Raw genomic sequence first — 25,204 nt, 5'->3', positions numbered from 1 at the left:
AGCAACAGTGACGTTAGAAAGACCACTTTCAGGCGGTGATTTAAAGTGCGCTAACGTGATGCGGACCACTAAAACGTGATTTTATTTCAAAATAAGCACTTCCTTGGCACAAAGGTAGCACTATGAGGTTTCTGGACCTCTATTTCAACAATAAACGTCGACTTAATATTTGCCTTTAGTGTCCCTTTAAGCCTACCACTCGTTTGCGTCAGTGGTGCCAGGCTGTTGTGTGTGTCACCTGTGAAAACATAGTTTTATGGGCTATTTTCTTGAATATCAAAGGAGGTCTGTTCGAAGTTGTTTGTTTTGTACTTTCTGAAGAGGGTGCAAAGTCTTCAGAGCAGGCATATGCTGAGGCACTGGGTGTGCGCAGAGCTTACGCAATGCTTGCTCAGCCTTCCTACGTGTCTTCAGTCGTCATATGCCGCATGCCGGAGCATTCAGTGCTGCCTGTTGGATCAGACGCCAAATCGTACTGTGTGTCCAGCGCTTAAAAGATCGCTCCACATCGCTTGCGATTGCGGCGGTGGCTTCTGCTGGGCTGCAGTTGGGATCAGAGTCGCTGAGCTCTTTTAACAGTACAGCAAGTCGGCAGATCAAAACCACGGTGGCCAAAAACTAAAGATGCAAAAAAGATCGAACAAAAATGCCTTAATGGGCAGCAGCCAGCCGGCTATGCGGCATTTCCAGCGTATATTTGATGAAGATTTTGGTTATCAGCACAGTTTTTAGTGTTCATACACTTCTAGAAAACAGTGACACTTGCTTTTTAATAACTAAGGATGGAAAGGAAGGACAAACACAGACTCCCTCGACTAAAAGATCCCTTAACAGGGCCTCCTTGGCACACCTGTGTGAAAGCGCACCTCCTCCTTTGAAGGATGTTTGGTTCAAATAACTTTGAAAGTGCCCGTGTGACAGGGGTGTTATTCCATAAGGGTTGGCAACACTAGCAGTATCCTTATAAATGCCAAAACAATAAAATGCAGTGGACTAGAGCAAAATCACTAGAGCAAAGGCCTCATAACTAATTTATACAACGAAATTTTTGTCTTAAGAAACTTAAGTGTATAAATTCCCTTCCTTGGCTATTGTTGCAATTGGCTTCAAGAACACCCCACAACATATCTTCTGCTGGTTATTACATCTGACCACTCCTACCTGTAATGCTCTCAATGTTTCTAACAAACATTCTCCCTTTCCCAAGCAATGATAGCCACTGAGTGTGCGTTTCTGATGAGAAATACTTTTCATTTCTTTGGTTATGAAAGGAGACAAATTGGAACAGATCTGCATAACTGATTTAAGTGCAAGTTCAAATTTTACACCAAGGGCTTCAAGCTCATGTCACGCATTATCCCATGCCAATGCATGCAGCCCAAAAGAAAGCTAACAAAAGACAAGCAATGAATCAATTTCGATTATTGAATACCCTTTTAGAAACCCTATACTGTTTTATGCCAACAGGTAACTTAGTTACATGAGAAATTGACTGAAGCTGGAAAATTCTACAATGCTTGTGGCAAACAGTGATTTATATAAGAACCTTGAGCTTTGCCTCTGGTCTCGCAAGGAATGCTCCACCAGGTGATACAGCCTGCTTCGAGTCAGCATACATGAATACATACTCACCATATTTTTGGCGAGTACCAATTCTGTTCCGTTTTTGCATCCTTCACTCACACAATAATAATATCAGGTTTAACGTCCCAAAACCAAGATATGATTATGAGAAAAGCCGTAGTGGAGGGCTCTGGAAATTTCGACCACCTGGGGTTCTTTAACGTGCACCTAAATCTAAGTACACGGGCCTCGAACATTTTCGCCTCCATCGAAAATGCAGCCGCCGCGGCCGGGATTCGATCCCACGACCTTCGGGTCAGCAGTCGAGTGCCATAACCACTAGACCACCGTGGAGGGTTCACTCAGACAAGTTTTGCCCCAGCAAAAAAAAAAAAAAAAAGGGAGCCTGTCCCACAGTCAGCGATGTTGAACACACTAGACTAATCTAGACTTTAGCGTGACTTAGTACATGCATTTAGTGCCTCTGTAGTCTAATGCAACTAGGGAATGTTTAAAAGACTATAAAGAAAATATGTGCAGCTTGTTTCTAAGGCTTATACTACAGAATATAGCAAATAATGGCCCTGTCAGAATGATATGCTGATATAATTGATACACAGCCTCAACAGCAGGAAACACCAGAGGAGGAGGCCAACTCCTGTGGCGTTACCTTATTACAAACACAAACGTTACACATGTTGTAATCAATCTCTCACCAACAAACTTGGAGACTGGATGTCGGATGTTTCGGAGGTCCCAGACACGGACGCTGCCGTCCCTGCACGAGTTGTACACCAGGTTCGGGTTGGAGATGCTAAAGCGCACCCCTGTCACCTCCTTCATCTTATCTGTGGATCAGTACCCCATGGATCAATGGGTGAGTGCTCCAGGTAGCCACAGATGACATGCCTTGCAACCACTCTAGTCACGTGTACTAGATAAGGCACTGTCACGTGCGCTCAATCGAGCCTCCAGCCATTCTACATAAACCTACCTTGAGTGCCAGCTCTTGGTCTGGAGACTCCTACAGCACTCTACTATCTTTATAAATTGGGGCACTTATTTTGATTTGAAATACTCACAAATCTTGCAAACAATAACCCTATAGCATATATACATATACATATATAGCACATCTGCTACCCAAACCAAAGCAAAGAACCAAACAAACCTGATGGATGATAACCAAGGCCTCTTGGCACAAATTCCAGTAATTACGAGCTGCACACCAGTGTCATGCGACATGAAGTTAGTACAGCTTTTGTGCAAAGCAATGTTTAGAAAACTGCTACATACACAGAAATGAGCACATAAAGGCATCTCAAATTAAAAAGGAAAATAGCGCATTCCTAGCCATGTGAGCAAAGTATATCATTCAAGGAACAATATGCCCATCAAAAAAAATATAAGGTTTTATCAAGGACAAAAACTGCTATTATTATGACTAATTCATGACTAACTTTTATCTGCTAAATGTAATCAGGTTGCAGTAATGACAGCAATGTTTACCACTGTCGGGACCGGTTATGGACATATGATATTATGTGGGTGTCACCATTTACTTTCCATCACAATCAAGCCCAATCTGGATCAAATTTCTCTGTCATGACTAACTTACTTGCATAAGCTGAGAAAAGGAGCCGATCACAGTTGAGAAATGCAATCGTATAAGGCGTGATTGCGTGCCTATGTGGAAGTGCCACACAGGCACTTCCTGTCAATTTTTAGTCAAACTAACAAAAATACCAGAAATTACCTTATTATCCCTCTAGCATATCTTTGCAAGGGCTGCAACATTGGTTTCCCCACATAAGTAGTTACGAGTAGTAATTTTGAGGCAGATTCTTGCCAGCTTGGGAGCTTATTTTAACAGCCTGCATACATATTCCATGCTTTGGACCGCTGTTTACAGTAAATGTATCAAGGGGATGCCAAACATTCATGCCTTTTATATGTGCCTTCTGAAAATCAATCCAGATGCCTTCAGCTTGGCCTGGTTTCTTTACATTAGCTAGCTAGAGTCGATCTAAGTGGAGGTGGAAGAAGAGACTCATGGAGCACTCCAAGTGCACTGGCACCATAAGCAACTCATTAGCAGCAATCTACAGCATACATGCAAAATTAAAATTCACTTCAGTGCCCGTTTATGGGAATCAAAAGGTCATTGAAGCCTGGTGAATTTCTCTCTCTTTATTCGAAAGTCTCAGTGCACATTGAGGTGATGAAATTCTGTATTTCCAGGACTGAACTATGCGAATTGCTTGCTGCATTATACAGGAACAGCAGACTCTTATGCATACATTTTTGGACAAACAGCGCTGTTAGTACATTTTCTCTTCACACAAACAAGCACAGCTTGTTCTCAGTATGCCAAGGGTTAATATTTAGTATAAAGGTAATAATAATAATAATAATAATATCTGGGGTTTAACGTCCCAAAACCACCATATGATTATGAGAGACGCCGTAGTGGAGGGCTCCGGAAATTTCGACCACCTGGGGTTCTTTAAAGGGGCCCTCTAACACTCTTCAACCCCCCATTTTTTACTCGTGGATTGCGTAGACTGAAGTACGGACGAACTAGTGCAGCAAGAACGGCAGCGATAGCGGCACGCAGTACGAAGTTATTCAATTTAGAAAATCCAAAATACAAGAAAAAAATGCCTGCCCTCAACTCGATTTTCGCGGGGTCACGTGACCACATTTCACTCTCTGCTGTGACGTCGGATGGCGCTCCAATGAAATGGGCTGAAAGCTCTTACGTAGGGGAAGCTTGCACACTATTGTTGCTTCTCCTTTCCAACGTATTGTTGACGTCGTTGCCATAGTAACAAACGTGGTTGCGGGCGCTACTGCTTCGTAGCGAGGCTGGGGAGGCTTTGTCTACTGTTCCTTACAACGACATTCCATGTCATTCCCTCTTCTCATTCTGAGAAGGGAATTTGTGGAGCGGCATGGGCGGTTAAACACGGTCGCCCCTACGCGGGTTGTTGGGTGAGCAGCCCGACGAGTTACAAGTGTGCAGCGACAACAATTCAACGAAGAGGATTACTTGCACCGTTTCAACAACAATCATGAGCCTACCGCACATGCGGAAAGAGGCAGCTCGCAAACGTACAGACGCAAAAAGAAGGAAGAGGGGCAAGCGTTTCATATGGACATCCGACCGGCGCAGGCAAAAAAAAAAAAAAAAGAAAGCCAGAGCAACCAGAGGCGAAATGGCAACCGGCGCCTCTGTCGTACTTTGTGGTTGTAGTGATATTTTTTGTTGCGACGGCGGCTATTTGGAGTTCATTGAAAAAGCACAGAAAAGAAAAACGAAACACAATAGTAATCTCAACTTTGATGCAACGCCGTTATTACTTCTAACGTTACATTTATCCAATCATAGGCCAGCGCCCATCTTCGTCATTTCCGCCCGCAATAGTTCTGGCAAGCGCCACTACGCGCTGATGCGGTCAGCAGCGATGTAGCGACTTCAACGCGTGATTAAAATACTAAATAATTTGATATCGGTGCTTAAACTTATGCTAAAATTATCCCCAGCCATCAGTCTACGCAACCCGCAAGTAAAAAATGGGGGGTTGAATAGTGTTGGAGGACCCCTTTAACGTGCACCTAAATCTAAGTACACGGGCCTCAAACATTTTCGCCTCCATCGAAAATGCAGCCGCCGCGGCCGGGATTCGATCCCGCGACCTCCGGGTCAGCAGTCGAGTGCCATAACCACTAGACCACCGTGGCGGGGCATATTTAGTATAAAGGCTAGTGTAAAAATGCACAAGCAATTGAAGGGCAACTTGGTAATTTTGTGCCATGGCACATATATACTTGCATAGCCAACTGCTCCTGTGGCATAAGTAGGCCAGTGATGTGCATCAGGATGATACTACAAAATAATGTTAATATAACTGGCACCTGAATCTTGCCAATAATGCAAATTACTGGGCCAGTTGGTACTAAAAATTCTTGGTTTCAACGTGCTAAAACCATGACGTGATTTTGAGGCATGCAATAGTGGGGGAATGATTACTCTTTATCACCTGGAGTTCAATTTGCACTTAAATTATCTAAGTACATACCAACCTGTGAACATTACAATCCATAAAACTCCCCCACTCATGACAGCGGCAATGGAAGGGCACACAAGCATATTTGTTTTTCGTTAGCTCTCATTTTAAACTAAAGCATAAATGTAATGTTACAAGAGAGGGAGAGTTGTATAGGCCAGAGAGACAAATGGAGGGAGTGAGTGAAACAACTTTATTCGGTCCACAATAGACGCGAGCAAACTCAACGTCACCTGGCTAGGCCCACTCGGGGACCATCAGGTTAAACCTGACGGCCCTCGCGCGGGCCCTCTGGACGGCCAGGATTTGAGAGGTCTGGTCCTGGGCCTTAATGAGCCTTTTCATTTCCGCTTGGGTGAAAGGGGGACCGGCAGAGGCGCATCCCCACAGGACATGCTCGAAGTCCGCATAACCACCACACAGGGGGCAGTCCGGGCTTGGGAACCGTTCAGGGTACATTGAGTGCAGTGCTGCAGGGCTCGGGTAAGTGCTTGTTTGTAGCAGTCTGAGAGTAACAGCTTGGGCCCTGCATAGCGAGGAGTGTGGTAGAGGCAACACTCTTCTTGAGAGATAGTGGTGCTTGCATATCTCGTTGTACGAGCAGAGAGGCTCGGGTCGCCCAGGAGATGACGCGTTACCCGGTACACGGTCAGTCAAACCTCGTGCAGCCGAGTGCGCCTCCTCGTTGGGATTGAGCGAGACACCCTCAATGGTTCCAAGGTGCGCAGGAAACCAGACCAATGAGTGATTTTTGAGGTCTTTGACTTTGTGAATGATGTGTAGGACCTGGGGAGCCACCATGCCCATCTGAAAGGCCTTGATAGCGGCCTTGGAGTCTGAATAAATTGTGTCATGCACACCGTCCATCAACGCAAGAGCAATGGCAACCTGCTCTGCAACGCTGGAGCTAGAAGTGCGGATGGTAGCGCAGCTGATCACTTTGCAATCACAGTCGACGACCACTGAGGAGAAGGCTTCTTCTTGGGTGTACGAAGCCGCATCTACAAAGCAGGCTCGATCCTTGTCCAAGTGGGCACTGGCGAGCAAAGATTTACCCCTGGCTCGTCTTCGTGCTTCGTTGTAGATTGGATGCATATTGCGCGGCATCCGGGGTATGGAAATCTTGGATCTTACGTCGTTGGGCAGCTTCACGGCGTCAGGACCGACAACCGCGGGGTTGCGTCCCAGCATGCCGAGTATGGCTCTACCCGCTGGGGTGCCAGACAGTCTGACAAACTGTGAAAACTCTTGAGCTTCGACAATTTCTTCGAACGTGTTGTGGATTCCCAACTTGAGGAGGTCTTCCGTGTGCGTTCGAACGGGAATGCCAAGAGCCAGCTTGAAGACTCTTCTGATTAGGGCATTGATTTTGTTGCGCTCCGACACGAGCCAGTTGTGCATGGCCGCCGAATAAGCGAGGTGGCACAGTACGAATGCGTGGATAATCCGAATCAGATTGTCCTCCCTGATTCCGCGCTGCCTGTTAGCGATTCTTCGAATCAGTCCTAGGGCGCTTTCGGTCTTGGAACAAATGCGTTTGACGGCGGCTCCATTGGCGCCGTTAGACTCGATAAACATTCCTAGGACCCTGATAGTGTCCACCCGCGGAACTGGGGAGCCGTTATCGGTGAATAACGTAATGTGGCTCTCCGCTGCTGGTTTCCAGGACCGGTGATAACCACCTCTGGGCCTCTTCTTATAGAGTAAGAGCTCGGACTTAGCGGGCGAGCACCTTAGCCCGGTGGGGAGGAGATAGCGCTGCGTCACATCGATGGCCTCTTGCAAAGCACTCTCGACCTGACCCTCACATCCGCTGAGGGACCAGATGGTGATGTCGTCCGCATAGATCGTGTGGTTAATGTTCGGTATCTTGTTCAAGGCCCTCGACAGGTTGATCATGCAGATATTGAACAGCGTCGGGGAGATCACCGCCCCCTGAGGTGTCCCCTTTGGCCCAAGGGTAATTTCGTGGGTCAAAAAATCGTCAATCTTCAGTCTTGTGGACCTCGAGGAAAGGAAGGAGCGCACGAAATTGTACGCCCGCTTGCCGACGTGAAACTGAGACAAGCTCTTCAGAATAAAGACGTGCGATATGTTGTCAAAAGCCTTTTCCAAGTCCAATCCGAGAATCGCCTTGGTGTCAGCGGAGCCGGAGTCAATGACCTGGTGTTTGATCAACTTCATGGCGTCCTGAGTCGAGAGCCCCGACCGAAAGCCAATCATGTTGTGGGTATAGCATTCGTTAGACTCGAGGTGGACAGTGAGGCGGTTGAGCATGGCGTGCTCGGCCACCTTCCCGACGCACGACGTCAAGGAGATTGGCCTAAGATTCTCGATGCTCGGCGCCTTACCCGGCTTGGGTATTAATACTGTGCAGGCCGCTTTCCAGCTCTTGGGGATGAGACCGCTGCGCCAGATTTCGTTGATCTTGTCTGTAAGAAACTCGATTGAGTCATCGTCGAGGTGCTTGAGCATTTTGTTGGTTACCCCATCTGGCCCAGGGGCAGATCTGCTATTGAGGGATGCCAGAACTCGCTTGACCTCAGCCAGGGTGAAGTCCCCGTCCATCGATGGCGCGTCATGCCCCTCGTAATTGGGAAACTGAGGAGGCACCGGATCATCCGTGGCCGCCAGGTACTTGTCTATGAGCTGCTCCGTGATCGCCTCATCTGGAGTCGAGTCGGTGGCCAAATGGACAGCTTTCGCCAAAGCTCTCTTCTGATTGGACTTGGTGTTGCCATCGTGGAGTAGGTGCTTGAGGAGTCTCCAGCTTTTACCGGTCTTGAGCTGGCCCTCCACAGATTCACACAGCTCATCCCATTGCTGCTTGCATAAGACCTTGCAATGATCTTCTACCGTTTTGTTGATTTCGGATATTTTCTTGCGCAGTCTCCTGTTATGGCGCTGAGTCTTCCATCTTGCGAGTAGTGCCTGCTTGGCTTCCAACAGATGCGCGAGCCTACTGTCCATCCTGTCCACCTCCAGGTCGGTTGTCACCTCTTTGGCGGCGCTAGCCACATCTTCTTTTAACCCCTCGCACCAAGAGTCTAGATCCGCATCCGGTGGGAGGGCGCGCTCGGAGCGATTGGCTCGAAACAAGTCCCAGTCGATGAACTTAAAGGTCCTCGTCTTGTTACGGGCAACTTCTATCACCACTTCGATGATGCAATGATCGCTACCGAGGTCCACAGCTGTGTTTGTCCACTTGACGTTTTCCAGATTCTTGACAAAGGTGAGATCCGGGGTTGTATCTCGGCACACCGAGTTCCCTCTCCTGGTCGGGAAGTCCTTATTGGTGACCAGTGTAAGATCTTCCTCCGTTGTCGTGTGCCATATGTCTCTACCCTTCTTCGTATTGGTGTGGTAGCCCCACGCCTGATGCTGGGCATTGAAGTCTCCCATGACGACAAGAGGTTGACAGCCGGCAAAATGCACTGCCTTCTTCAGAAGACCACCAGCCCTGGCTCTGTGTACGCTGGGTCTGCAGTAAACATTTAATATGAAGATACTGTTCCTTCGTAAGCACCGCTTAGGGTTGTCGACAAGGAGTTCCGTCATGACGTACTCGACCCCATTGTCCACGGGACCGAGGTCTCGCTGAATGCACGTGAACCTTTTACTGACCAGAGTGGCGACCCCCCTTCCCCCTTCAGTGGAAGCCACAGTGAGGAAACCGGGAAGCCTGATGTGTGATGATGTGATCGTTTCTTGCATGGTGATAACTTGGGGTTTGTCTTTTATGCCTTTTAGGTATTGTCGCAGGGTCGCCCGTTTGCTGACGAACCCTGCGCAATTCCACTGCCACATTGTTATGACGTTAGTTTCGTTATCCATGTTTGGGCTTGGGGATGGGTTTCGAGAGGGCCGCCTGCAGGATGGCACCTTCTGTCGGTGGGGCAATGACACTGTTCAAGTTTGGGACTGGTGCTGTCGATGTGCTCGGCAAAAATCCCTGGTGGGTCCCCTCCAGTCTAAGTATTCTCTCGCTGAGGGCGACCAGACCCAGCTGGGGGTGCGCGATCATTTCTTGTACTTGAGAGAGGCCTGACTGTATGTTGGAGATGGCCTTCTTGAGCTCCGAAAGGAGTTCCAGAGTCTCGTCTTCCCTCGAGTTATCCAGGGCGCGACGCTTCACTGCACCCGCCTTGGGGGGAGCCTCCGCCGTGTCCATGGCCGACGAACTTGCGGCGGCCGGAGCAGCCGGCGGTTTGAGCGCCATTTTTCGTATTTCGGCTATCTCGGTGGCTAGCCGACTGATTTCCTGCTTGAATTGAGCGTTTTCTTTCCTGAGACTATCTTGGCACGCCTAAGCTCTTCGAGCTCGTTAGTGAGACGCGGGTCGTGCGAGTCTTGGGAGTTGGACGCCTGCGCTTGGTTGCCACGGGCCCTATCGGCCCACGTTAGATAGGACTTGCCTTTACCTCCGGAGGGGGTGTTGGATCTTGGCCTGTTGGACAAGCCGCTCCGGGTGCGGGACGTGGAGCGGCCTCTTGAGCTGGAGCGCGCTGGAGAAGGCGACGATGGTCGTGATCTTGAGGCAGAGCGGCTTTTGGAGCCCCGTCGGCTCATGGAGCGATTTCGTGGGCGCGAGCGTCTGCTGCCCCTAGGGCTGGGGTTGGATGAGGCTTGCGAATCGGAGGATCGAAGGATCGACGGCAGGGCGAGCTCCTCTTGCTGTCTGGCACGCTCGAAGCGTCGTCGGCGAACAACGTACGGAGTCTTGAATCTATGTGCACATTCTTTACCAGCAGTAAGGTGCGGACCGCCACAGAACTTGCATATTGGGGTGCATTGGTGCTGCTCATCGGGGTTTGGAAGGCCGCATCCCCGACAGACGACGTCGCTCGGTGTTGGACAGACATCAGCGCGATGCCCGAGTCTTCCGCAGGCGTGGCATACGTCGACTTGCTTTCGATATAGGGAACATTTCAACAGGAGCGTTCCGTACCTGACAAAATTCGGTACCCGGTGCCCGTCAAAGGCGATGATCACAGTCTCGGTCTGAGCAATCCTCTTAGCTGCCAGTGCGAGCGGGTTTTTCTGGTTAACGATCTTGCCATCCAGCGTCGCTGGGTCGTCTTGTAAAGGGATGCCACGTATGACCCCCTTGCAGGTGGAGTGCGGAGCAGTCTCATACGCGCAGATTTCGTGGATGTTGCCCGAGATGCGGATTTGCTTGAGGCGGGAGTATCGATCGGCATTTTCCCGTCTAGGAGTGCTCGCCACCATGATGTTTTGCTGTAAGTTCGGGCACAGAGTGTCTTGTGAGAGCTCATCGGGGCTGATGCCGGCAGCTGCAAGTATAGCGTCAGCCACCGCAGCCGCTCCAATTTTGGAGATATTCAGTCCACCTCTTGGTCTAATGACGATTTTGGTGTCTTCTTTGGGAAGAACCGGCATTCGGCTTGCTCTAATAATCTTGGACTTCAGCGCTGCGCCGCTAGGCTTGTCGCCACGGGACGCCGAAAGCGTTGCCGCGGCGTTAGGGTCAGCTCCCCTCGATTTGGCGCTAACTCTTCTGGCGCCTGCAGTTTGCCATCCCTGGTCTTGAGTGACTTCCTCTGGGGAAATATTTTCCCCCTCCACTTGATATTCCATCATGGTTACGGACGAGGGGCGCCGAGCCGCCCCTGAGGCCGGCTGGGTGGCCTAGGCTTGGTCTCCGAAGTGCTCCTTAGGTGAGACGCCGCCGACGGAGGCACACAAATATCCGTAAATTGGTGAAAAATCACTCACTGTGGCAAAAGAGGGTATCCACGTGGTCCTTAGAACTTCGCGGAAAAGATTTGCACAAATAAACATAGACACTCGACGACAAAATACTAGAAAAGTTGGCAAAATGCAGGAGCCGACGCGAGCACGTCTTGACTCGCCGCCGCCAGCGTCCACTCACAAATGGAGGGACACGCCTTTTCAAGGTGCAAAACCTTTTGCAGTAAAAACATTAAAAAAATGTCCGTGTGTTTTTATTTAACCAGATGACAAGCCTGGCAAACATACTCCACATCCCTTGGAATTATCAGTGTTGGTAGGGAGGATGTCACAATGTCACCACAGCTACCAAAAGTGGCTTACTGAATCCACAACACTATAACCACCTTTCCACTCATCCCTTGTGACAACAGAAACTGAAAGTCAAAGAACTGGCCTTGCAACAAATTCTCATACAAAATACTCGATGACATGTTCCCATGATAATGTCAGCATGCCCATGTACCAACGTAAACAACCACAGGGTAGCCAGCAGAGATTGCTTTGACTGAAGGCATGCACAAATCCACAAACCAATCTTTAGAATTTAATCATGAAAAAACCATGCATGTCTAAGTAGCCTTTGAGCAAATGTGGTGGCCAGAAACAATAGGAGTCTCACTGAGCTTCAGGTACAAAAAAATTGCCAAGCTTGCCCTTCACAAGTAGCAAGTAACAGCAAAAAAGGTAGAAATAATGCACAAACATGAACTCTTACAGAAAAAACAAGTCAGTAGACCAAGTTTCAGCAGACTTCACCAGTGTCCTAATTATTTTTTCCAAAACTACCTCAGTACAAACCCACAAAGTTTCAAACCACCTTGAAGTCACTGCCTTGGTCCCACGCACCTTCGCTTGCATCCCATTCTGCACGACCAACTTTTATGAGAAGTCTATTTATTAACAAAAGCCTCTAAGTCCACCATGGTTGCATGCATAAAAGAACAATAAAAGACTTAATAATCAAAGCTAAGTGCCAGCCATAACTTCATGTAAGCTTAGTACCAGCCACAAGGAACATGTATTAAAGGCTTTTAGCACAGTGAACACCATCACATCCAGAATGCTTTAGAATATTACAACTGTATGCAGAAATGCATTTTGCACATAATCATTCAGTTACAAAACTGTATTCAAAGATTAACATCAGTTGCCCGCAAATGCTTTTAGCCCCCCCCCCCCCCCCCCCGAAATCAAAGGCTTAAAACATGCTCATGTAAGAGGCAAGTTAATGCTAAGCAGCAAGTTAAACTACCTCCCACAGCACAATTTGGCCTGTTTAACTTCAAGGTAACTCATAGAAAACATGCTCAATACTTTAAGATTTTATACAAAAGAATTTTTTAAGTATTTCCTTCTTTCATACTCTGTCCCCTCGGCACACCTTAGTGGTTACATACCAAAGTCTTCCTACTTTGGTATTTAACCACACAGGCAGGTAATACCAGTTTTAGGACAGAGGGCCTTTTAGCCCTCAGTCCCAAAATTGTGAAATTAGTAGCCCACTTTGTATTGGGTTATTCCATGCCAAGTGACCCACCCTGGTGATCAACAGTCTGCAATTCCAGTTTTTGTGTATGTATATACATATATATATATGTGTGTGTGTATTTTTTTTCTTTTTCTTTTTTGAGGTCATTCAATATAAGACAGAAAGCCCTTCCCTGAAATATACCTCTTGATATATTTTCCACAGGAGTAGACACAAAATTTTTCATAAGGCAACAAAATTCAGGAGACTAAAGAGAGGCCTTCACACAAAAAGGTTACCTTTGCCGATTTATAATCATACAATTTGCTAACCTGATCAAGAGGAAACTCAATGACATCTTGTACTATCACGTCAAATGGCAGCAATAAAAAGAAACGCGGCAGCATCAAAGAAATTCAAAGAAACCCTGTATAGGAAGGACCAAAATGCATGTAGTGAAAGATAAGCAAGGCAATGTTATTAGCAATTTCTATGACACCATGAAGATGACAGAAAACTTAGTCGGAATTGTACAGTTTACCAACAAGCCATCCAACCTTAAATGAAGTCAAAGTCAAACACGGCACTGAAGTGCCATGTGCAACTATTGAAGAGGTTAGAAGCACTCTACAAAGCATGTCCCGCAGAAAAGCGGCCAGAGAAAACAGTTTAACAGCTGATTTGAACAAAAATGTAGATCTTATACTTAATAAGCCTAAGACATTTTAAATGCAATGCCATAAGGCTTCAAGTGTACCAGCAAGTTAGAAACACACCAATATTACATTATTACACAAGGGAGACATGAAAGATGAAATATGGACCGATCAGCTTACCTTCAGTATTATACAAAATATTCACAAAGGTAATTTTAAATACGATAAGGGACACACTTGACATTAATAAACCTAGACAGCAAGCTAGATACAAGAAAGGGTATTCTAAGTACTTGAGAAATCTGCCAAGTACAAGAGTTATTAGCTCTTATAGCCTACGAAACGGTATCCGACTCTGAGATACCAGCAGCATTGGAAGCATTGTGTTGTAAAGGGGCACTTAAAACATGTGTGAATACCCTAGCCACCATCTACAAAGGTCCCAGAGATACCCTGCTTCTGCACAAACCAGAAAATTCCTACCAAGGCAAAGGCAACTATCTCTCCATTGTTGTTCACTTAATCTTTAGAACTATTCAAACGACTACATTGGGAAAAAATAGGAACAAAGATTAAAGGAGAATGTCTCAGTAACTTACGGTTTGCAGACGACATGCTTTTTAGGAATGAAGAACAATTGCAAAAAAAATTACTGAAGACCGAAACCGAGAAAGATAAATATGCACACAACAAAGGTGATGGAGGCCTGACAAAAAAACGAGATCACGATTGACAACTGGACCGTAGAACGTACAGTAGTATGTATATCTAGATCAATTACTTATAGGGGAATCTACACATGTAAAGAAAATTCACTGAAGGATAAGGATTGCATGCTGCGCATTCAGCAGACATTCCCAACTCGTTGGCAACTTGCTGCTGTCCCTAAAGCAGAAAGTGTACAACCTTTGCATATTGCCAGTACTAGCACACGGGGCCTAAACTTGGAGAATAACAAAGAAATCTGAGTTGAAGTGACGCCATGCAGTGATAGAACTCAAAATCATCAGCAATACATCAAGAAAGAGAAAGATCATAGAGTAGATATGAAAAACAGGGCTGCCCGATATCCCTGCTGGCATTAAGAAAAAAGTGGACTTGGGCAGGTAATGTGATGTGAAGGAAAGAGAATCAATGGTCAGTTAGGGCAATGGAATGGATACCAAGAGATTGGAAACGTAGCTGAGGACGGCAGATTAGATGGGGTGGTGAAATTAATTTTGCAGGCATAAGATGGAATCGGCTCACGCAGGATGAGGCGAATTGGAATTCATTGGGAGAGTCCGTCCTGAAGTAGATATAAAACAGGCCAACTACATTTTTATGATGTAATTAAAAGTGGCAAAATGGTCTTTTCTGACAAATTTCTTTTTCTTTGCAGCAAATCAGCTTTCAACAAAGGTTACAGCAACTCACAGACTTGCACTTTGTTCAGCTAGAAGATAAATTTTAAATCTTTAGTGGAACGAATTTCTTTTTGCTTCTCAACATGGACGTGGCCTTCGTGAAGAAGTGCTATGGCAGACATGCCGTGACGTCACATAATAGTACACTCAAACCTCGTTATAACGAAAACGGATATAACGAATTATCGGTTATAACGAAGTAAATGAAGAACAGTCTTGTCATAGCTACAGTGTTACAAATAAACGTTTATAACGAATTTTCGGATATAACGAAGTTATTTTCGTGGCAGGTGCAACTTTGTTATAATGAGGTTTGAGTGTAATTGCTGGAGTGTTACGTCCCAAAACCATGATACGGTCACAAGAGGCGCCGTAGCGGAGGGCTCCAGAAATGCCTGGGGTTCTTTAGAGTGCCCCTAACTGAAACACAGGCACCTGTGTGACTGTGATCATGTTAAAAACACAGGCAAACTACATGCCTGTGTTTTTAACATGATCACAGTCTGGCTTGTTGCACTTGGTTCGATTTTTCATTCCAGCTGCTCTCTTTTTAACTGCACTTTTGCATTGTAGCTTTAGATTTAACAGCACATTCAGTTTACCCAATTACTATGCGTGGCGTTCAAGTGTATGGCGAATTTATTTCATTTCAGACAACTCGAAATGTTACAGCAAGATGCTTCCTCGATGCAATTAAGAAAAAAGTAAACAGCGAGGCTGGTGATGGTGGCAGAAAAACTTTATTGAGATGCATCTCAAAGGAGGCTGGGTGAACAAGATGTTGACCCAAAGATTCCTGGCCATAGGAGACTCGACTGGGAAAGTAGTCACTGCAAGAACGTCTGAACTAGAAGAGCCACTGAGCCCCACACGCTTCTTCTGCCCAGCCGAAAATCCCGATTCGGGAGCCAGGGTCAGGACTGAGGAGCACGGCCTCCACTGCTCTGCGTTAATGATTTAACGCAAGAGCACATGTTTATGACAGACTCGGATGTTGTAGATTTGCTCTCCGAGAGCAAAACTTACATTTGCCGCTACATACCCCAGGGGAGGGGTGAGACATGTATATGGGATTGACAAACACGTCTGGAGTAATCAATCACCAATTTACCTCTTGACATTTTGTGGAGAAGTTGTGGGCCGAGGGTTTAGTCTTAAGGGCCTTAACCCTTTCAGCGCCATGAATGAGCTCAGCTTGTCCACGCATTTCTAGTAAAAACTGCTAAAAACGAGCTCAGCTTGCCAACTCTACTTTTCCTTTTTTCGCACTGAACGTGCCTTGGTCTCGATGCTTTGCCATGCTTCTGGTTGATGGCAGCACACATTCCACTGGGCTGCAAAAACAGCAGCACGTTCGATTTGCGTGGAGAATAATAATTGTTGGGGTTTCAGCAATTTCAGCAACGAATCAAGTCGACTCCGAAGATGATGTGCACAACTGGTCAGAGAAGAAGAAATTGGTGCTGTGGATACACTCAGCTAGTCGCCCGAGTATGAAGTCGACAATGACAGTGATGTCTCAAACTTCGACATGGCAAGGCAATGGTAGAAGGACATGGTACACAACTTGCAAAAAAGCAATTTGTGTAATCCCATGCTTTATGCAGTATATTGCGCAGTCCATGAATTCACAGACTGTGTGATAATGCTTAGTGCAACAGAACAAGTTCTGCCCACCTTTTGCATCAATTGCGCATTTATTCACCTCTGTTCAGCTTCACTTTTCGAGTACCTTAAATGCTTCCTTTTTCATTATTAGTTAAGATTTCCAATAAATAAACACTTAAAATGTAGTATTCTATCCCGCAATTAAAAATTTTCTGTCATTTAGGGCCGGAATACCAGGTAACAGCACGGCACAAGAGCGATTCTGAAGTGTTTAGAGACTTCATGGTCTGTAACCATGAGATCCCTAACCATGAATAGCATGCCTCTAGTAGGCAAGGGGTGAGGGCTCAAGTCAAGCTCCTGAGAACCATGGGCCAAATGCAGGCAAACAATTCAGTCAATACATACACGTACATATTCTTTTTTTCACGATCTCAAGTATTCCTGCATAATTAACACGTGATCCTTCGTCCTGCAGTGGATATAAGATATACTGATGATGATGAATTACTAACATGAAATGGCATTTCTGATGTGTGCTCAAGTTCATGGATATTAATGAGCACTAACAGACAATTTGTCTGTTAGTGCTCATTAATATTGTGTATAACAAAGAAAAAGGAGCCCTTAGGATTTCCACTTCTTTCCTTCAAGTTCATGGATGTGGTATATAAATGTTCATATGAGCAGTAAAACTGCATGTTTCATATGACAGCTGTCTGCACATCTGTGTAACGAAATAAGCTGTTCATGGGAGCATGAATCCAAATATTCATCCAAGTTCTTCATGTAGATGGCAAAAAAAGATCCAGTTAGGAAAATAATGCAAGCACTTCTGTTCACATTCGTACATCGCAGTCACCTTTCCTTCAGAGAGTTTTATGGTTGGTTCTCTCATCTCTCTTGCACATGAAAAATATGGCCATTTCCCCGGTTTTGTCCCGTAGTAGTGTTTTGAATCTCTGAAGAGCTCTTCAATGTGAAAGTTGGCTTATCCTGCAGCTGTTGTGACACTGAACACAGACTGACCCAGGAACACAGACATGCTAACACATGCCGTGCACTGGGGAGGCCTGCATGTCCATTAATAGCACTGCAGCCACAGTTCACCGCTCCCCTACCCTTATAGTTGTCGCATACCATAAAACCTCATTAATGTGAACTCTTATTTCGAAATCTCGCTTAATTCAAAGGGCTTATTAGGTCCCGTATTTTGCAATATAAATTTGAGCGGATAATTTGAAGCGGCGGTCAGCACCAGCCAGGTTAATTCGAACACTTTGGGTGCCATGTGCCAATTACCGATCCAGATTTCACCGCAAGCCCGCAGAAACGACGGCCCTTAGGAGCCACAAGGCAATGCAGCGTAGCGATATACTAATGAGTGACAGGTGAAGCCCCACAGCCTCGCTACTGCCAGTGCAAAAATGAAAAAAGGAAAAAAAATAAAATAAAAAGCAGTCTTGTGGTCAGCTGAAACGTGTGCGTGCGGAAAAGACGTGATTCACTACAACACAGTGATAACACCCGGGCAGCATGCCACATACTTCACACTACATCAGCGTCATGGTTTACCCATCCTTTTCGGGAAAAGAAAAAAATAATGAAGGACGGTCTGACAGAACTCACGATGTATACAAACATCCGATTGGCGATTGCTCCGGCAATTTGCGCGCTTGCACTGCTCGCAGCATTTATTGCCTGCAACGCCTACTTCGAAAACTTCAACGATCATGTTTTCCAGTCAGAACACATCGCGAATTCCGTCACAATGGTCATTATTAAATTCTTTATTTTACCAGAAAGAATGGGCGAATGGTCGCATCATGATGCGCTGACGCTGTGAGGAGCAAGTGACATGTTGCCCGCGTGTCACCGCTGTGTTGCAGCGAAGCACGCCTTCTTTTCCGCGGGCACGCATTTCAGCTGACCACGAGACTGTTTTCTTTTTCTCTCTTTTTTTGCGTTGACAGCAGCAAGGCCCACCGTTTCCCCTGGTTTGCGGCAAAAGTGGGACCGGGTATTGCTGGAAAGCATAACCCTTGGAGCCGCAAACTAGCAAGCACAGCAAACGACCACCTCTGATTAGTTCCTTGCATCCTGCTTTTTGTATGTTTCGTTAATTCAAAAACCTGCTTAATTCGAAAATTTTTCACAGTCCCAGTGACTGAATTAATGTTTTACTGTACTTCCTATATTATGCAACGGACACATATAATAAGCTTTCAGGAAACTCAAGATATGGTGTACATTCAGCCATATATTTAACATGGAGGTACACCTATAATATATTACAGCCATGCAAAACACTAATATTTATCTATATACCGTTTTTACTTGATTTTAGGGGAATCTTTTTTTTTTTTTGGTAAAACTAGCCCATAATTTCCTGCGAGTTAGAATAAAATGCAAAACTGAAACCACATTCGCGGCATTGGCAAAAGCCTCCCATCAGAGGGGTCAAATGCAATGTCACTGGCATGACGAAACAGCGACAGAGTACATTTTGTCAAGAGTTCGCGCTGATTTATTTCGTGCATGACTGGGACCTGTGTGTGTCATAGCTGCTCCACATGGTGCAAATGAGGATGCACACTTTCATTATGAAAGCTCACGTCAAAGGAAACTTATTTTGCATGCTGAAGATACCTGCATCAAGTCTTTCTGCGTGCCCGAGGCTTATGACTATAAGTAGCGCAAACAAAGGGAGATCTTCAGCTGCTTGTTGACCAGGAAAAGTTTTTACGGGTCGAAAACAGAAAAATATTCTGACCTCGGAACACCACCTTGCAGACCTCTTTAAGTAACTGCATGTAGAACAAGCTTGTCAAGGTAACGGCCCTTCTTTTGGCAAGCGATCGAGGTGTATCCAAAGTGATCTTAAAGCCAGCAAAACTAGACTGCAAAAGAAAAGAAACTGCCAGGAGAATACATTTCCCGTTCTATAAAGGCGACTTGTGCTTGTCTCTTTCTCCTAACTGTCAATTTTTATTTGGCAACAGTAAATTCAGGTGCTATTTTTATTTTCAATCTGAGAAAATTAGGTGTGCATTAGATTAAATATGGTATGTCATTATTTAAATTATAACTCATTCAGAGGAGGCAGTCACACAGCATACACAATGGTGATCTTGGCTTCCCACTGTCACGTGATGACACCAGGCAGGCTGACATGACACAATGTACAAGTAAATGTCCTGCTCAACTAAGGTGACTCGTGGCTACACCTGGGGTGAACCGTCAGCTTATGTTCCCCTCTACCAGACCAACAACTCATGTCCATGTTCTCCGTCTGTGCAACAGAGAGGCCTTCTGGAGTCGACAAAACGTGGTAGAAAATTTCATGTCTAGGAAGGCCATTTCAATGTTTTTTTTAGTCGCTTACAACAAAAATTACTCTGATAAAACTATCTCAGTTTATTACAAATGCAATGTTCCATCAGAAGTAGTATATGCAATAGTTTTACTACGAACACCTTTATATTAAATATGAAGATGATGAAGATAAACATGCACCAAATCTTAGTTTCTTGCAAGTTTATTATTATCTGTCTGTAATGTTGCATAATATGTTCGTCTAATATTTCTCTGCACAATGTACATGTTCTGAGCACTTGGTTGATATAGAATGTGACTTTTGTGGAAAACCACTCGAAAAAAAAAAAAAAAAAAACCATAACCATTTTGCAACGCTTGGTAATGGCCCATAAATAACCTCAAAATGAATAATAATCAGCAAATGTCATTTCTACTGCAAGCATTCTATTGTTAAATCTGTTTTACCCCTGATAATGAGGGACCTAGTTCTTTTGGCATGTTTTATGACACACGACAAAATTAGTGCGATAGGAAAAATTTTTTTCAAAAGAAACACACTAGGAAAATGACTTTTCTGTCAGATACTGAATGACCTAAAATTAAAAAAAAAACTTTGTAGGTTGTCAAAAACCAAGGTGGGAAGACACTAATCATGCAATGACCCTCCCCCTCCCTTTTTTCTCTTGTACTGCGAACGTTTTGACAACTTAAAAGCGGGGCGGGGGGGGGGGGGGGGGGGGGGGGGGGGGGCCACCAGCCAGTTCAGCTGTCAAGAGCAGAAACCCAAATGAACACAAAGCTGCATATACGTACCTTAAATGATTTTGACATAACCGCAGCACACAATGAAATATATGCCTTGAATTTTTATCAAACCCATTCCCGTTTCAGCCACACTTTCATTGAGAAAAGCCTAAATACCTCAAACTACCAGTTTGTATAATGTGCTGGGATCATCCAGTTACTTATCCATAACACAACACTATAGATCCATTCATAAATATTGCAGTATTCTTCCACAACGTCACAGTAAATGCAGCAATACAGGTGCAAACAAAATACACACCTTGTAATATGCCCTTCTGCATGAGGTACTCATCGTACAGGTAAATGCTGTTGTCAGACGATGCTGCAGCTATTTTGTTGTTTGTAATGGATTGACTGCAAATGAAAAAAAAAATAATGATAATTAAAATTTGTACACAAGAGTACATATTCTAGCTCAATCCTATGATGGTTATGCTTGTGGAACAATTCCTGCAGAGGGGTGCATTTGAACACATTTATGCTGGTATGGATCAGTGTACACAATTGTCGCTTTATTTCTTGCACTAGCTGCATGTAGGCAAGACATATAAGACATGGGGTTAGACAAAAACTACCTCCTGGGCCAAGGAAAACTCTGAGAACCCCCAAATGCAGCACAAAGCCCCCCCCCCCCCCCCCCCCGCTTATTCACTTTCACTTCTAACGGCAATGGCATTGTGTACCTGGAAAGCACATATGAATCATCAGAAATAAAATTTGCCTAGAATAAAGCAACTACCATGCATATTAAAACCAACAGTTAATTGCGCACCTACTTTGGTAGTTTACAGAACGTGAAAAATATTGTAATGCTAGCTTTCTTTACAGCCAAAAGCTGAGAAGCGCACTCAGCACTTGGTTGTGTGAGCTACACAATGTGCTCAAGCTATGTCGGTAATTGTCTTCATCGTGGTTTGCAACTTCCAAAAACTCTTGAGATGAGCCACCATGCCCCGGCACAGTGACTGAGCTCCCATCAATAAAAAAAATGGGGAGAAGGGGGCTTGTCCTTATTTATTTTATTCGATAACAATGTTCAGACACTTGTGATAACGGCTTCCCAGCATTGCACTGATCGACCATGGGAGAAAATTTCCGCACTCTAGTTTGACGCAAAATGCACTTAAATGCGCAATGGTTTGGGATGTAGGAGTTGACAGAAACTTTCGAGCGAATAATTAAAAAACAACTACAAACATTATTACATTCCCAATTTACAAAGACAATAATTACCGATAGCAAAGTTGCACTATGCACGAGCACGACAATCAGGTGACTTCGATTTGCCAATCAGTCATGCTTCACGAGACCTGACAAACTGCTAACACTACAGAGGGCACGAATTACGTCAATCAGTCCGTAATAACAAATATTATTCACAACACGACCCTTGATCGAATATTTCTTACCTTAGTCCAACAACGTAGCTTGTGTCCTTGGGAAGATGTTTTATGGCAAAGACTCCGAGCCGCTTTGTAGCCAAAGCCTTCAGGTCCTTCATGGACATGTTCTTCTGTGGCAGCTTGGAATCCATGCTTGCTCGCTCAAAGCTGCACGTTTGTACTTTTTTTTTTTTCAGTGTGGGATCTGGGTCTGGAAAATGAGTGAATTGCAAGACCACTACCAAATGAAAGCTCAACTCGTGAGAACAACCCCTAAGCCTAACGCCGGCAACGGTAAATTAATCGGAACGTTCTTTGCAGTCAAGAGAAACGCCGCACGCGCAGCTCTGAGAGTTCAAATCTGCGCACTTACATTATTTAATTCTTCTTTTCGCATCCTTCAAACGAAGTGGCATAGATCTTAATATGTCACAACATGCGCCGAACCTGTCAAGCATTTGGCGGGGATCAGTACCAACTCGATCTTGCACTTCGATCTCACGTGCAGCGGAAAGTGTTTAATCCACGCACTTAGTAAAGGTGCTCGGGTATGCCACAACAGTTTGACGGTAACTTCCAAGTAAATGAAGTCAGTGCACACAAATAATTAAAATCACGAATGGACTACCACTTACAAGCAGCTTTGTTTTCCCAATCTCACGACTTCGACGCCACCATTGCGTTCAAACAGAACATGCTGTACGAATGGAAATAGCGACGCGGAGTGGTCACTTCGACTCCGGCAACTTCCTGTTGTTGTTTTTTTCTGCTTTTTTTTTAGTATGCTAGCCATTTTTACATGCCAAAAAAAAAAAGCTTCGTTTTTTTTATTGACCGAATTGTTTTGGTTAACACTTCATGAACCTTTTTTTTTTTAACGTGCAATGTAAAGATTTCATTCCGTCGCACACTCTGTGGTCCAGTTTGGCTCGCTGTACTGTGGTTCAGTGATTACAGTTTCCCACAATAAATTGATTATTGTAGTAAACTCCATCATGTTAGAGAAATCTGGGCGGATGTCATGCGCGCATGTATTTTCAGGCTGGTGCTTTTTCGATCGCGATCGAGGTGGTCGAAGCCCGATCGGGATCGAAATTCTAAAGCTGGCACGATTGACTCCCTTGTGCATCCTGCGCAAATAAGGCTTAGCACGATTTTAATGAAAACCAACAGATAATGAAGCAAAGGAAGGACGTTAATTGTACTGCTTTAAGTGTATTGTAGTAATTATAATATAGACATGAAAAATTAAGTAAAGTGGAAGAAGCTCGACCGCGATTGAACATGCACCATTATTTTTTTTCTTATATTACATTTTAGTTCAAGCGCAGCGCATTGTCAGGTGGCGACATTGCAATACGCCAAAGTCATGCAGAATTCATGCACATATAAACTTCGTCGTTAGGGCAGGTCACCTTTAGAGGCTTCGCGAGCGGAACACGGACTTGCACTTGGGTTAATAGTGGACTTACACTTCGCCTTTACATGCACGGTGTTTTCTTACAGAGCGAAGCAATGTCATTTGTCTACAGCTGCACTGGAACACTGTTGTTTGGGGTGACAACGAATATCCCTAATCAATTAACGCTCCCCTGTCTTGCTCTTTCAACCATATGGTCCATACCAAGGGACAATTGTAACCAAAGAAAAATAAATATGCAATTAAACAATAGACGCTGCAGATATATCGCTAACTTCGTTGTTATTCAGAGGCGTGTGCATGGAGGGGAGAAAGGGGCAGAAATTCAATTTCATAACCTCTAACTTTTATTCTTTTGAAAGCAGTACATGCAATAAGCTTATAAGATTATGAAGAGGCCTTGTATGTTTATGCCTGCGTTTTTCATCAATCTCCAGTCGTCTTTAGCAATTCATGTTTATGTCACCTGCACCAATATGAAGCAATCGATGCCATGATGGGGCCTGCCAATACCTGTTTACTTAAATATGTACATATAGAAGTGTCATACAGAAGTGTATATATAGATAGTGTCATATACTTTGTATATAACAGGTATTATGTATGATAAGAATAAAATGCGTAAATGGTGCAATAAGCAGCAAACATTAATGTTGGTAGCATTTCGTGAAACTGTTTGACCGCGTGTACAACTGTGCTAGATACCAGCTTAGGGAAGCGCTTGACTGTAGTAAATATACTGGTAATACATTGCGCTAGCATGCGTGTGCGCCTATGTCGCTATGTAGAATATATTCTCAAAACCAGACAAGTCTCTACCCTAGCGGGCTGTGATTTGCGCGAAAATCGATCAGTGACTAAACTGCTGTGGCTTGCACGCCTGGAATTGCGAGGGCATGCATGACATATTGCGGACTCCTGATCCATTATGACGGCGTGACCTGCGGAGGCAACATTGGGCAGCACTACTGAAGCGAAAAAGTGCCGGCCCAACAAGAGATCTCCCTGTCAGGATGTGCGGTAGGCTTTAGTGTTCATTCTCTGAGGCGAAATTACGGCAGCACAGTCGAACAAGTGCCCATCAATTAAAAACTACCCCAAACTAAAACATTTTTACTAGGACTAGTTGGGCCGATACTATGCAGGAAATGTCTTCACGGAGAGTTCATTTGCCAAGGCTCAATGCATATATGCCAAATCGCATATGTGGTGTGGCAGAAGAGAGGGGAAGTGCTAGACCATGGCTCCGGCATAGCATCAATTGTGGCTTGAGAAGACAGTCGACAGACAAAGTTGCTCTCTCTCTCCTAGCAAATGGCGCATAATGCACCGCTTTTGTTCAACATTCTAGTAAGATTTCAAACTTATCGTGTCACTGTCCAGAAAGTATATTAATTGAAATGTTTTAATCAATTTATTTATTAAAGGAAAGGTGGACATCAATGATGATTAATCGTTTTGCAGTACATGTTTCATCGTTTAATCTTTCATCTATATGACCAGTAATGATGCTGAAGAAGTTGCAGTCACTCACCAAGTCAAGGGTGAAAAAACATGCAGAGAAATTTCGGGACATGTACAGGCTCCTTTATTACACTAAAGCGAGCAAGAGCTGTACATCATTTTTTATGCCAAAATACGACATAAGGAATGGGTAGCTACTTAGAAGATTTTCATTAGCCCAGTAGATAGTGTCATCCATCGTTTGAATAAATAAAGATTCAAATAGCAGTTGTGTCATGGGATTCTTCT

At 44.8% G+C, this 25,204-nt stretch overlaps 1 protein-coding gene and 1 long non-coding RNA gene across 6 annotated transcripts in view; both read right to left on the bottom strand.

Moving 5' to 3' along the window:
- The window catches only part of LOC125756122 (serine/arginine repetitive matrix protein 5-like), a 96,306-nt gene extending 73,514 nt beyond the window's left edge, over window positions 1-22,792 (bottom strand). For 2 of the 5 annotated variants that reach the window (XM_049418829.1, XM_049418831.1), the window contains exons 1-4: window positions 22,664-22,761; window positions 22,060-22,237; window positions 20,910-21,004; window positions 2,280-2,411 (exon numbers count right to left, since the gene is read on the bottom strand). In XM_049418829.1, the coding sequence (XP_049274786.1) occupies window positions 2,280-2,411; window positions 20,910-21,004; window positions 22,060-22,184 (352 nt within the window). In that variant the 5' untranslated portion in view covers window positions 22,185-22,237; window positions 22,664-22,761. Of the gene's footprint in view, window positions 1-2,279; window positions 2,412-20,909; window positions 21,005-22,059; window positions 22,244-22,405; window positions 22,479-22,663 lie in introns of those variants that run through there. The other 3 variants (XM_037672844.2, XM_049418830.1, XM_049418832.1) reach the window with 3 other exon arrangements.
- LOC119406007 (uncharacterized) lies at window positions 15,639-20,517 on the bottom strand. Its single transcript, XR_007417389.1, has 2 exons — window positions 15,944-20,517; window positions 15,639-15,861 (listed from the first exon to the last, which is right to left on the bottom strand). It is a non-coding gene; the product is annotated as an uncharacterized LOC119406007 (long non-coding RNA).
- Window positions 22,793-25,204: the final 2,412 nt, after the last annotated feature.

The sequence above is a fragment of the Rhipicephalus sanguineus genome, chromosome 1 (genome assembly GCF_013339695.2).
Source record: "Rhipicephalus sanguineus isolate Rsan-2018 chromosome 1, BIME_Rsan_1.4, whole genome shotgun sequence".
Classification (NCBI taxonomy): Eukaryota; Metazoa; Arthropoda; class Arachnida; order Ixodida; family Ixodidae; genus Rhipicephalus; species Rhipicephalus sanguineus.
The sequence above is the reverse complement of the archived record's forward strand: the minus strand, read 5'-3'. Positions and strand labels throughout refer to the sequence as shown.